The sequence below is a fragment of the Triturus cristatus genome, chromosome 7, assembly GCF_964204655.1.
Source record: "Triturus cristatus chromosome 7, aTriCri1.1, whole genome shotgun sequence".
NCBI lineage: Eukaryota > Metazoa > Chordata > Amphibia > Caudata > Salamandridae > Triturus > Triturus cristatus.
Window position 1 is genome coordinate 171,266,954 of NC_140590.1, and position 14,119 is coordinate 171,281,072.

At 52.9% G+C, this 14,119-nt stretch overlaps 3 protein-coding genes across 3 annotated transcripts; 1 reads left to right on the forward strand and 2 right to left on the reverse strand.

The window, feature by feature from the left end:
- Positions 1 to 8,397: 8,397 nt before the first annotated feature.
- On the reverse strand, positions 8,398 to 8,796 carry LOC146809143 (histone H2A type 2-C-like). Its single transcript, XM_085614832.1, has one exon. It carries the CDS (start codon positions 8,794 to 8,796, stop codon positions 8,398 to 8,400), a length of 399 nt encoding a protein of 132 aa, XP_085470958.1.
- Positions 8,797 to 9,125: 329 nt separating this feature from the next.
- On the forward strand, positions 9,126 to 10,020 carry LOC146809144 (histone H2B 1.2-like). Its single transcript, XM_085615953.1, has one exon. The coding sequence runs from the start codon at positions 9,126 to 9,128 to the stop codon at positions 9,504 to 9,506; it is 381 nt and encodes a 126-aa protein (XP_085472079.1). The 3' UTR covers positions 9,507 to 10,020.
- Positions 10,021 to 10,211: 191 nt separating this feature from the next.
- On the reverse strand, positions 10,212 to 10,622 carry LOC146809145 (histone H3-like). Its single transcript, XM_085615952.1, has one exon. The coding sequence runs from the start codon at positions 10,620 to 10,622 to the stop codon at positions 10,212 to 10,214; it is 411 nt and encodes a 136-aa protein (XP_085472078.1).
- Positions 10,623 to 14,119: the final 3,497 nt, after the last annotated feature.

Genomic DNA, 14,119 nt, shown 5'->3' on the forward strand with positions numbered 1-14,119 from the left:
ACTGGCAGCGTGCTGACAAGGTAGCTGACACTTGGCCCTGCTGTAGGCAGCACAAGACCTTCCTTGTACACTCAACAACAACTCCACAAGCTCACATACCTAGCACAGGAACTCACACTCACTGTCATGCCAGCATGCACCATGAGGGGACAGACACATCACCTGGGAGACCCAATGACTAATCACACTACACCCAACAGTAGGCCCGGTCACAACCCCCCCTCACACAAGCACACACCCCTGGGGCAGGCAACAGATTTACACACTCTCACAATGGACATGTGACACAACAAGACCAATCCATAGCCAAATAAGCATCCAAGTCAAAATTCCACTGGTCAAACACTCAGGAGCACATACCAATCTGTCCCCCACAACATACCCATCCACAAGTGTACATTGAGAGGTATGCTAGGCACATCCAACCACCTGGAGGAACTGTGCATACTTGAATATGTATGAAACATGGATGTGGCATGAAACAGCATTAATATTGTCTTTCTCTCACACACAGGGCAACGTCATCGACCTCCCCCCAACAATGAGGGGGAACAATCACAGTCCCAGGCTCAGCGTGAAGATGATCCCACCGGCAGCGATGGCTCCCACCACTCCGTGGATGACCCCGAACAACCTGGCCCCTCTGGTGCCCAAGCCCCTGCAGCACCTGCGTCAGGTACATCTTTGCCAACCACCACCCCCATTCCTGCCACATCCCAGGAGACACCCAGGAGCCCTGCTCGCACTGAACAACACAGCCAGTCTGACCTGGAGGGACAAGGTTCGCCGGGCACCCAGGAGGAGGCAGACGACACCACTAATGCAATCCCTCAGGGGTCCGGTAGACCTGATGTGCCCACAACGGAAGGTCAGGCTCGTGTGGGCAGGGGTGGTGGGAGTGGAGGCAGGCGGAGGCGAGAACCTGACCAGCCAGCTGAGGGGACCGGCATGGCACACATACGCCACATCCTGGACACATACCGGCGTGACACCAGGGGCATCAGCCAGGTAGTGTCCAGCCTCACAGACATCAAGGGGACCCTCGACGAGATGAAGAACCTGCAGGCCGAGCAACATGCCAGTCAACAACAACACCAAGGACGGATGGAGGCAAGACTGGCTGAGCTCCTGGCGGTGCAAACGGACATGAGCCGTTCACTCCATCTGATCGCCGACAACATGGGCAACCTTCCCTGTGCCACCAAGCGAAGACCACCACCAGCCACAGGGAGGGAGGAGGAGGAGGATTCGTCCGACGGAGCATCACAGACATCGTCAAGGCCTGCATCTGAGGGTCCCGCGAGGAAGGTGGGTCATCCACGGAAAAGACCGTGAGAGTCAGCGGACCAGCCACATCTCCCAGGTCACCTGGCCTGGCACCTGGACCTCTGGCGCAACAGCAGCACCTCACCCAATGACATTCTCTGCCACATGGACTTGCTGGTCACAGTCTGACCAATGATGACCAACACTGTGGTCTGGACTCTGATGACTCCAACTGACAAGGATGCCATCTCCCCCTGTGAACTTTGGATTCTATGCACCTGGTAGAGCGCCTTTGTACATCTACCAAAAGACTCACCCCACCACAAATAAAATCTTTTTTTCTTGTCATGAGATGTTGCTGTCATTTGGCAATAGTCCACAACATATGTGTGTGTAAATGTCTAACTATGCCTGAGTGTTGAACCAACTCCACCCATCCATACCCTGGGATCTGAGTCTGGCACAGGACACACATGGGTCACAAGTTATCATTCAATGCAGACATGGAGCACAATACTCACCTGTGATGGGCTCAAGCTGCTGAGGGGGTGCTAGGGAAACTGTGTGGACACACCTATTTGGAAGAGTAACATTAAGGCGTAGAGGTCATGCCTCATTTGGAGATTCCCGGGGAGGGAGTCCCAGGTATGTGTTCCCAGGTGGGAGAACTATGTCCTGCATGCTGGAGTATGGTGGATCTGAAGAATGGTGGCCAGGTCAAGGTTGGATGTACGGAGATGGCACTACGGGGTCTCGGATGACAGTGGTACAAGGTTGGTTTTGGGTCAGGGTTGTGGCCTGCCTCCTGAGTCTGGGTGGGGAGTCTGAAGGTCATCCTGCAGCACACAGTGATCCATTGCAGCTATCTCTGCTGGACGGTGATGTGGCAGGGGCACAGGATGTTGCAGCAGAGGTGTGCAGATGCTGCCTGGATGTGGACAAGTGTCCCGGGAGTTTGGATGTGGCTGCTCCGTAGAGGGCAGGGCAGTATTTGACACAGATGTTGTCGTGGACCTGGGGGATGGTCCGTCTTTCCTTGGAGTGGATCCATCTGGGGATCATGTGCATAATGCAGACGGTGTTGCAGTGTGAGGTACAGATGCTGGTGATTACCATGGCTAATGTGAGCAAGCTATCCATGATGCACAACATCTTGTGTGCGTGGACACTGGGTGCCTGTGCGGGGCTTCGGCGGGTGGGACACAAGCAGTTGACCCAGCTGTAAGGGGACAATCCTCACATGTTGACATCAGTCCTGTACAAGTCCAGCCTCAGGTGGCTGCTGTTCTGACATACATCTATGGATCTCATGCAATCATGAATATTGGAACAGGAAATGTCTGCGTCCTTGGTGAGGGTGAGGAGCTCCTGGCTTGCAATGGCATACGAGTTGATGATGAGGTTGTGTGCGCATGTGATGGTGGAGAGGGGGCTCCTGGACACATTGCAGATTGACACGCTGAGAGATGATACCTGTGCCATGTGCCTCACGACGACAGCATACTACATGCAGAAGCATTGAGTCCCACTCCCATGGCCTTGCAGAGGTACAGAGCCGGTGGGGAGTAGGAGGGACATGACCTGGTGGGTGTTGCAGGGCCTGTAAGGCATGGCAGCGCTGTGTAGCCAGTCGGAGTTGCACACTCATCATGCTAAGGTGTCGTGTGTGCGCTTAGTGTATGCCTGAGAGCAGGCGGGAGATGAGTGGATGGACCTTGCTTGGAGGGTGGCTGCAACATCAGACTGTAGTGTGATGTGGGTCATGCAAGGACCTGAGGGTCGTGCTATGTGCACGTTGCATGTGCAGACGGTTCCAGCCTTTCGCAACGCCTGGACTCAACTGTGGCACAGACAAGCTGATGACAGCCAAATGAATGGGTAGAGGGAGGAAGGGAGGAGCATCTTTGATGTGTGTGTGTTGCCAAATCTGGAAAAAACGTGTGCCCTTGCTGCAGTGGCTGCAACAGCAGGCGGCATGTCCTGGGAACGATGACACAATATCCACGCAAAGACTAGGATGTCTGATAGGACCACTGCAACAGGTGTATGCCAAGGAAGGAGTAAACGGTTTCCAATGGAACACCCAGAGACAAAGGATGCACAATCACCAAAGATGACTGACAGCGGATCATGAAACTGAAGGCAGAGCTGCACACAAGAAACACACCCCAGAAGGTGTTGACGGCCCGTTGCGGGGACCAATATGCCAAACCACATACACAGCCATGGACATCATGCACAATAGATAATTACATACATGAAGAACAGCATGCAGGTTGCTAATCTACACATAGACACATATGCACAATCCTTGACAACCATGCCAGAGATGCCGCATGCACAGTGGCAAGAGACCTGCATTGACAGAGATGAGGCACCTTGGAGGCTGAGGAACACCTTTATTACTCAGGCTCACACCTATGCAAAAGCATCAATATTAACTGACTCACAGGTCTAGAGGAATAACATGTGGGACCTACACTGGACACCCCCTTTGCACCACAGATGCTGTAAATCTATTGTACTGCCACACAAGTGATGGGGGTGAGCCAAACATCCCCTGCTGCACACGGAGAGGCTGTAATTCCCCATTGAGCCTCTCATGGGGATGTCCCGGAATATGTCCACCCGTAGCCTCCCGTATGTTTCCTAGGGAAGTTGTACACACATTGATGCCTTCATCAAATTCCACAATCCCATTACAGATGACTGTCACGAAGTGTGACCATCAATTCATATGAGTCATGCTACATGTCATGTGTCCCATGTTGAGTCCACATGTATGCATAGTAACAAAACCTGCACAGGAGCAGTGCCCACAGATTCCAAGCAACTACCACACCCAAAATGCCTTGCTGTAACCCTTACCCAAAGGAGACTTTTCACCATGTCCGTGCATGTAACGCTGATTCAGCACACGTTGCAATACTCATGAGGATTAGCAGGAGCACAACGATTCCACGAGCAGACAGCATGCGCAACGACCTGGGGATGAGAGACAAACAGGAAGTCAGGAAAAACATAGTTATCCGCATGCATGGTCATGTACTCCAATTGACTAAGGTTGACACCATGCTAGTTGTCAAATCAGTGTGTCAGCTGAAATGTGTGGAATGACATCAGCACTCGAGTGACACATCAGAACACACCTCACAGTCACTTAGCATACAGTCAGCTGGACACACACATTGCAACACTTGCCACACAAGGCTCCAAGCGTGCACACTCAGAACCAGGGACTCACCATCATGAGAAGAAGTTGCGTATGAGCTGACTCCGGATGTCCTCCTTCTCCTCCTCCTCCTCCTCCTCCTCACTTGCCTCGTGACCAAGGCCGTCATCCTCCACGGGTGGATGGTCCTGCTCATCAGGATCCAGGATGAGTGGCAAAGCTTTCTCCACTGCCATGTTGTGCAGCATGCAGCACACGAGGAAGATTTTGCAGACCTTCACCGGTGCATATGGGAGGGACCCGCCGGTCTTGTGGAGGCACCGGAATCGGCTCTTCAGGAGGCCAAACGTCCTCTCAATCACTCGCCTGGTCTGCCCATGGGCGTTGTTGTAACGGTGATCTGCAGCTGTTCTGGGGTTGCGGAGAGGCGTCACCAGCCATGGCATATTGGGATAGCCAGAGTCCCCTACATGGAAACATCATGTAAAGAAGTGGGTCAGGAGATGCCATCACATACTAAGACACCGCTAAATACTGTACAAACAGAGTCTACCCACCAACAAGACATGCTCGTTCGTTGTGCAGCTGCAGCATCATTTCTGGCACCCTGCTACGCCTCATGATGTAGGCATCGTGTGCTGACCCTGGAAAACGTGCACAGACATGGGAAATCAGCATGTTAGCAAGACACACCACAAGGGCATTAATGGAGTGGTAATGCTTACGGTTCCTATAGGCTACCTCCTGTGCCTGTGGTGCTACCAAAGCCACATGTGTCCCATCAATGGACCCAATTACATGGGGCATCCCTCCCAGGGCATAGAACTCACCCTTGATACCTGTCAACTGCTCACGAGTTGGGAAATGGATGAATTCATCCAGGTGCTCCAACATGGCTTCTAAAACATCATGCAGGACACGGCTGAACATGGTCTGGGACATGCCACCCACATCAGCTATGGTGAATTGAAATGTACCAGTGGCAAAGAAATGTAGGGCTGATATCACCTTCATCTTGGGGGTCAGTGTAGTCGGATAACTATGTCGCGGTTGGAGGTGTGGTGCCAGCCTGTTGGGTGAATCTGTAGCAGCGTATGCAGTCACGTTCCCTCATGGCACCCAAGTCTGGCATTGTTCGGGGGAGAGGCGGTGCCCTGCAGAATGTTGGAAGGAATAACGAAGATTGAGTACATTACTACACCAATGTCAATGCACTCAGCACATGTTCAACAGCTAATACACATATACTACATACAGAGTCTGTACTGTGCAATACAACCTGCACACGTATGCCAGCAAGGTGATACTCCTACCAAGAGCCAGCTACCAACGTGGATTGTCAAGGGCAACATGACATGCCATGAAAGTAGCTGTGGGGCAGTGTGAGTGAACAGGCAGACAAATGACAGGAGTGACATACATCCACATATGTGCATTTGAAGGAAGTCATCTCGTACGGATAGCTGGTGCCAAGCTGGATGCACAGGTCACATGTCATGGAAAATGGACACACCACACACCTTGCCATGAAGGGGTACATGTCAAACATGATCACACAGACATTGAGACTACGCTGATATGTCCTAAGCTCGCAAGTCCCAGTTCGATGCATGCTGACACACGTTACGTGTTTTTCCACATGTGTCCTGGTGTGTGTAATAGTGTGACATGGGCATCTACACACAGACACACATGTTGGATTCAGCCACAGCAGATGCCGTTGACGGAACACCAACAGCAAGATCATGGGAACACATGACACACACATGACATAGTCACATTGTGGCATGCTGGTAGTGAGATGTCAGGTGTCATCATCCGTGTACCTGGCATCAGGGGACATTTGCGGGTGTTGGTGACTGTGCCATGCCAGTGATGCAGTGCTTGACAAGTTTCAACTACATGCACACATGTAAAAGGTGTGAAGGGGGAGTGCGCCACATAGTGCCCCTTCACACATGACATGTGTACACAGGTCATGACACAACTATTGGGTTAACACATGAGGAGACATGTGCCACATCACTGCCTGACACACCTAGGCCCTACACATGAAGGACTGCGCTGACAATGACTTGATGTACATCCTTGTGCGAGTCTGACACCTCCATTCCTTTCCTGTGCGCCTCCTATCACCAGTGTAAGCTGTGAAACGCACTGTACACACTCTCTGAGGGAGTGTGCAAGGCCCGTAGCACTATGGTAGTGTTGCCATAGGCGTACGCCATAGTGCTACGGGTCGTACCCGCGTGTGTACGGCCCGTAGCACTATGGTAGTGTTGCCGTAGGCGTACGCCATAGTGCTACGGGTCGTACCCGCGTGTGAACGGATCGTAGCACTATGGTAGTGTTGCCATAGGCGTACGCCATAGTGCTACGGGTCGTACCCGCGTGTGTACGGACCGTAGCACTATGGTAGTGTTGCCATAGGCGTACGCCATAGTGCTACGGGTCGTACCCGCGTGTGAAAGGACCGTAGCACTATGGTAGTGTTGCCATAGGCGTACGCCATAGTGCTACGGGTCGTACCCGCGTGTGTACGGACCGTAGCACTATGGTAGTGTTGCCATAGGTGTACGCCATAGTGCTACGGGTTGAACCCGCGTGTGTACGGACGTAGCACTATGGTAGTGTTGCCATAGGCGTACGCCATAGTGCTACGGGTCGTACCCGCGTGTGTATGGACCGTAGCACTATGGTAGTGTTGCCATAGGCATACGCCATAGTGCTACGGTCTGTACACACGTGGGTACGACCCGTAGCACTATGGCGTATGCCTATGGCAACACTACCATAGTGCTACGGGCCTTACACACGCGGGTATGACCCGTAGCACTATGGCGTACGCCTATGGCAACACTACCATAGTGCTACGGGCTTTACACACGCGGGTACGGGCCGTAGTACTAGAGTAGTGGTGACATACGGGTACGTGTGAAACGCACCGTACCTGTGTGGGGATTTCAATTTTACAATGGGGACACATAAGGGACTAGTATTAGGGCCTCCAAGCATGCTGGTTGTCATGGATACCCACTTAAAAGTTCAAATTTTTCCATCATTTGGCCTGGAACAGGCAGTTGGCCACATTATACATTGTTGCAAAGTGGTTGTTGACTTGACACGATGCAGCTAAGTTGAAAAAATGCTAATGCTGTCACTAGTGTATGTTTAAAGGGATTGGAGGAAACGTAGGATGCAAATGAGTCTGACCAATCACTCTATACTCCTGTTCATGAAATAGCCCAGCAAGGGAGATATAAGTCAGCCAGAACCCATGAGAGGGCACTTGCCTGCACAACCTTTGCAGAGGAGCTGCGGCGGACCAGCTAGGGCGCTTCAAGCCGCCCACGTGACTCAACGGAAGGCGAGAGGGAGCCCGGCCCCGGCAGGGAGCGGCCGTTGCCGTTTGAAAAAGAGCACGCTCCCAGCCGCCTCTTTGTCGTGGGCTCAGCAGCTGCCGCCGGGGCACGGATCACAGTCAAGTACACACGCCTCCCTTCCCAGCCCCCACTCGTCACCGCGGCCCGCCTAACCCTGGCGCTCGGTGCCCGTTCCCACTATGAACATAAGGCTCTGAAATGTTCTAATGGAGCCATCACATTAACGGCCTCACCGGCACCACCCCGCTGTGTGCGGCCGCCTGCAACCCCGTAACACTGTCCACATGTCACGCCCGGTTGTGGCAAGTCTGTAATCTGCCCCTATAAAAAGGTATTCTTTTTTACAAAAACATTATTGTCGGCCTCAAGCTAGGTTTTGGGACGGGGGCAACATTTATGTGTACGTCCGAGGGCTTGGGCATGCCCTCCTATGTAGCGACGGTGCGGGCGCTGCCGCAACTATGAAGCCGCCAGAGTAACATCTTGGCACGGATACGCTCTTTGATGGAGTCTGTGATTGGCCCTGAAAAGAGCCTTTGTGTTTAGGGTGTGTTTCCACGGTGGTCTGCGGGCCTTTTACTTGCTTGCTTTGCCGCCTGCCTTGTGGCTCTCGGTTTTCTTGGGCAGCAGCACGGCCTGGATGTTGGGCAGGACTCCTCCCTGGGCGATGGTGACTCGGCCCAGCAGCTTGTTCAGCTCCTCGTCATTGCGGATGGCCAGCTGGAGGTGTCTGGGGATGATGCGGGTCTTCTTGTTGTCCCGGGCCGCGTTGCCGGCCAGCTCCAGGATCTCAGCTGTCAGGTACTCCAGGACTGCAGCCAGATAGACTGGGGCACCGGCGCCCACCCTCTCGGCGTAGCTTCCCTTCCGGAGCAGCCTGTGCACACGGCCCACGGGGAACTGGAGCCCGGCTCTTGAAGAGCGTGTCTTGGCCTTAGCGCGGGCCTTTCCTCCTTGCTTTCCACGTCCAGACATGGCGATCGATGCAGGGGCTCACTCACACAACAGAGAGAATGGTACTGCTGTTCTGCGGGACTCCGGCGATATAAAGACTTCGGGTGCATCTGATTGGTTGACAGCTAGGCGCTGATAGTACTTCTCATTGGAGGGAGGAGGGCTTCTGTTTCACCAATCAGAGTCCCAGAACCGCAGTACACTAGGAGGTGGGGGGCTTGCCTTTGCCTGCCAATGAGAAGGGAGAGCAGAGAAGCAGCTACTTTACACGCCCAGCCTATAAATACAAGTGCCGGGCGCACCTGCCTTATTTCTCTCGGCTCCACAGGAAGCGGTGCAGATTGTCGACCATGCCTGAACCAGCCAAGTCCGCGCCGGCTCCCAAGAAGGGCTCCAAGAAAGCGCTCTCCAAGCCGCCCAAGAAGGACGGGAAGAAGCGCAAGAGGAGCAGGAAGGAAAGCTATGCCATCTACATTTACAAAGTGATGAAGCAGGTGCACCCGGACACCGGCATCTCCTCCAAGGCCATGGGCATCATGAACTCCTTCGTGAACGACATCTTCGAGTGCATCGCCGGGGAAGCTTCCCGCCTGGCCCACTACAACTCGCGGCGCACCATCACCTCCCGGGAGATCCAGACCGCAGTGCGTCTGCTGCTGCCCGGAGAGCTGGCCAAGCACACCGTGTCCGAGGGCACCAAGGCCGTCACCAAGTACACCAGCGCCAAGTAAGGCTTCGAGGCGTATCCCCAACGAACACAACGGCTCTTTTAAGGGCCACTCACGTCCTCCCCTAAGAGCTAATGTGCTTCATTTATGACCGGAGAAAAAAGTGTTTAAAACGGTAATTTTGAGCGCACAAGACCTGCTCTCACGGGGCTTGCTGCAGACCGAGGGACGATGGAGCGGGCAACCCGTTTTAATAAACATGTTTATATGAATGAGCCCTCTTTGGGACCAAGTGTCACACAAGCTCTGTAATGTAACGGTGACGTTAAATAAAGCCCACGCGGAACTCGCACGGTTGCCCCCGGGCTTATTGTTTTCCATGTTTTGGGTGACCAGTTTTAAGTGTGTGCGTGGGGCCACGTTCTGTTTGTACTGTAAGACCAAGGGCAACGGCTCCCGAAATCGGAGACATGAACCCGATGTACCGGGAGCACAGATGCCCCACAGCGCTGGCTTGTGACCAGCGGATCCCAACACGACCCTCTACCCAAACAAAGCTCTTTATTAATTGAAGAGGTGGCCGTGCACTGTGAACAGGGAGTGCTCTGGCTTCCCTGTGCCGGTATAAGTTACCCAGTACTTATGGTACTCTCAGCCAGCCCACCCTCACCTGTAGAACATGCCATGGCAGACAAGAGAAGCTCGTAGGTGACGGGTAGTGGCCCTTAAAAGAGCCGTTGTGGTGGTTGATCGGGTCGCTGTGCCTCCTTAGGCCCTCTCGCCTCGGATACGACGGGCCAGCTGGATGTCCTTGGGCATGATGGTCACCCTGTTGGCGTGGATGGCGCACAGGTTGGTGTCCTCGAAGAGCCCGACCAGGTAGGCCTCGCTGGCCACTTGCAGGGCCATGACGGCGGAGCTCTGGAAGCGCAGGTTGGTCTTGAAGTCCTGGGCGATCTCCCTCACCAAGCACTGGAACGGCAGCTTGCGGATGAGGAGCTCGGTGGACTTCTGGTAGCGGCGGATCTCGCGGAGAGCCACGGTGCCCGGTCGGTAGCGGTGAGGCTTCTTGACGCCGCCGGTGGCAGGCGCGCTCCTGCGGGCAGCCTTGGTGGCCAGCTGCTTGCGAGGCGCTTTGCCGCCGGTGGACTTGCGGGCTGTCTGCCTGGTGCGGGCCATGGCAGGAGCGGTCTCTCTCAACGACGAGCGAGGAAGAATGGCGTTCAAGCAGGCAAGAGCCCTATTTATGCACTCGAAGACGGAGGGCTGCTCTGGTTGGCTGAAGCTCCCGCCCCACGTTCGAAAATAGCCCGCGGTGTGCAACGATTGGCTACTCAACCTGAGGCTGCAGACTGTCTCTCCAATGAGCTGTGGAGAAAAGGGAACCCTCCGATTGGATGATGTACGTTGGAGCCGAAGGAGGCGCTTCGGTCAGCCTTTGTCTCAGTGTCTTGCTGCTTGTGATTCCTCTGGCACCATGTCAAGGACTGTGGAGAGGGCCCAGCCATTCACACAGGAAGAGAATGAGGCGTTGCTGGACGTCATCCTCCCACAGTACACCAGCCTGTATGGCAGACCAGGGGAGCAGGTGAGTGCTGACTCAGCTACCTTAGACTGTGCCCCTTTTCTTGTGACTGGCACTTCTGACATTGTGTCCAGGTGTGAAAGCCATGCAATGTTGTTTAGAGTGGGTCCCGGGGGGGGGTATGGCTTATATCTGTCATGCAGAGCACGATGTGGTTCATGTGTGCACTCCTCACTTGCATAGTGCTTACTGTGACGTTCAATGCATGCTGCATGGCACATTCAGCGTGCCTAATCCTCTTGGCCCTTCTTGTTCTATAGTCCTGAGGTGAGTCAGTGTTCCCCCCGTGTGACAGGTGATTGTACCCACAGATGTGTGTGAGTTGTGTGGAGCTGTGGTGAGAGTGTCTGAATGATCTGGACATTGATGTGTATGATTGTTCCTTGTCATGTGGGTGAGTGTCTATGTGAAGTGTTGCACCACAGCTGCATGGAGGAGGCAACTGCACTGCCCATCTGATGTGAGAAGTGATCCGTGCTGTGTGTCTGACTTGCTGTGCTAGCCCCACGCCTATTGCACCCCCCAGGCAAGTGGCACATGTGCAGAGTGAGGTTTGTATTGGCTGTTGCCACTGGCAGGTGAATGATCTGTTCCTGTGGGTGTCTGTGTAGTCTGCTGATGTTGGGTCAGTGGCCTGGGGCATGTGACTGCTTGGAGGTGCTGGCCATCTGCTTTGTGTTGCTTGTGATGTACAGTGTGTGCCATGATCAGGGAGTGTGTCGCACCCCTCATGCCACCTGTGTACTTCCAATGCCATGTAGTGCATTGGGCCTTACACAGAGGCGAATGTCCCTATGACTAAGGTGCTATTATTTTGCTGCATACTATGCCCTGTGCAACAAATCAAAGTTGTTCTAATGTGTGTCTCTGTGACATGGAGCAGGTGTAGTGATCTATTCTCACTTTGGCATCCTCACAGGTAACCGCCTACGAGAAGGTGACGATATGGAAGCGGGCTGTCAGGGCCGTGGTCTCCGTGGAGGGTCACAGTCGGCACCTGGCACAGGTGAGGAAACGCTGGCAGGACATCCGGTGCTGGACCAGGAGGATCGCCCGGGTCCTGCTGGGGGACTCACCAGAAGGCAAGAACCGCGGGTGCCTGTGCCTGACCCACCAGATGAAGCGTGTCCTGGCGGTGGTCTTCCCTGACATGGATAGGCGGTTACAGGAGAAGCAGCAGCAGGAAGGGGGTAGGTACATGTGTGTTTGTTGTGTGTCACGGGCTTTTGGAAGTGCTCAGTCGCATTGATACACTGCCAGGGTTGATATGTGCTTTGCATATTCTGTTGCCCAAAGTAATCCGCTGGTGTTCTTCCTCCTTTCCCCTCCTTGACATGTGTTCCCTGGTCTGTGTGTAATCACTATTGCACATGGTCATCTAGGCTGGCAGTTAATCCAAGTGCACATTGCTGTCTGCATCATGTGGGGGTGGGGTCGGAGACATGTGTTGTTACCTTGCCTGTGCCCTGTCCTGTTCAGTCATTTGGGGGGCTATATCATTTGGCACTGATGCTGAGTCTCAACATAGGAGTGTGAGTTTTCAAATCAACAGACTTGCAGCATGCATGACCGATGTTGTGGCCTCAGACATGATGTGCATGAGTGGGAGATATGCATAGTGCCGGGACGGTAGCTCAGGTTACAGTCAGATAATTCCAGGACCATGGAGCAGTGTGCCCACTACAGTACCCTAAGACACCCTTGCCTCGGTATCATGTGTGTCATCCAAAACTGTGCCCATTCTCAATGTCTTCTGCATAGTTTTGCCTCTGTGGCATTGTTCCCTGGCCTAATTTGTATTTCTCTAAAGTGTGCTACATGTGACAATGGTCAACATGTTTCAGCCAAGGCGCCTAAATAGGCTCGGCTTTCATCAGGACCTAGTTAGCTACTGCAAAAAGGAAAGAATAGTATAGAATAGTATAAGAACTACTCAACAAAGGATACCGTGAACACCCCGAAGTTGCTTGTCGGGTGTACGTACACCCGACAAGCAACTTCGGGGTGTTCACGATATCCTTTGTTGAGTAGTTCTTATACTATTCTTTCCTTTTTGCAGTAGCTAACTAGGTCCTGATGAAAGCCGAGCCTATTTAGGCGCCTTGGCTGAAACATGTTGACCATTGTCTTATGCATTGCACCATTGGTTATATTGAACTAGTGGGGCTCACATTTTTAATCTAGCATCGGTACGGCGGTGTTAAAGAGATTCCTCCTTGCCGTCCCGTAACTAGTTTTAACACACTCTTACTGCACTATCATTTTATTAGCACAGCACCCCCTACTCACACCCAGCTCTTCATATGTGGATTTAGTCCACCCTTCAGTGCAAAATATAAACATCCTTGAGCTCCTACCTCTCGTAGAGGGGCCTGCGGCCCCCAGAGAGACTGAGATTTTTCTTTGGGATGAAAATCCCATGTGATGGGGCGTGTCACCCAGGGTGAGTGAGTGATTACGTTCCTAAGGGATTGCCCTTTCACCAGGTGCATTGGGCTTTTGTTTCTCATTTCACACACCACCTTTTCATCTTTCTTTTTTTGCTATTCCAGACCTCAGGGTTTTTAGTGTCTTTAATACTTTGTTTGGGGATATAATCCTGTGCGGTCTCAAAAAATGTTCCCTCTGACCCTCCGGTATCTAACCGTTTTGTATTAGATGTTGTGCAGAGTGTCATGTTTGTGCTTTGCAGCATGTGTCACAAGTGGAAAACCATGTTTCATGCTCATCCATTATTGGCACCGGTGTGTGCTCCAGATGCTATGTGGTTTGGTCTGTGTGTGCTGACATCGGTGTGGACATTCTTCGTTCACATCAGGGTGTCTCCTCAGTGCAGGTGCTCCTTATTCCAACACAATTTCAGAGACATTTGCTAATGCATTGTCCTGTGTCTGGACATGTGTGCCAATCCACATTACAGGTAGTGTGTCAGATGTGTTGCCAACTGTGTCATCATGTTACGGATGGCCATGTGACAGGTGGCATTTTTTAAGTTGTTATTCAAGAAGTAATGTGCCCTGGCACTCACTACACTTGGCAACATATCCCAATAGTTTCTATGCTTCACTTAGATTTCGTGAAGGACAATGAT

Coding starts and splice junctions, on each gene's coding strand:
- LOC146809143 (XM_085614832.1), bottom strand. CDS start 8,796: ATGTCTGGACGTGGAAAGCAAGGAGGAAAGGCCCGCGCTAAGGCCAAG.
- LOC146809145 (XM_085615952.1), bottom strand. CDS start 10,622: ATGGCCCGCACCAGGCAGACAGCCCGCAAGTCCACCGGCGGCAAAGCG.
- LOC146809144 (XM_085615953.1), top strand. CDS start 9,126: ATGCCTGAACCAGCCAAGTCCGCGCCGGCTCCCAAGAAGGGCTCCAAG.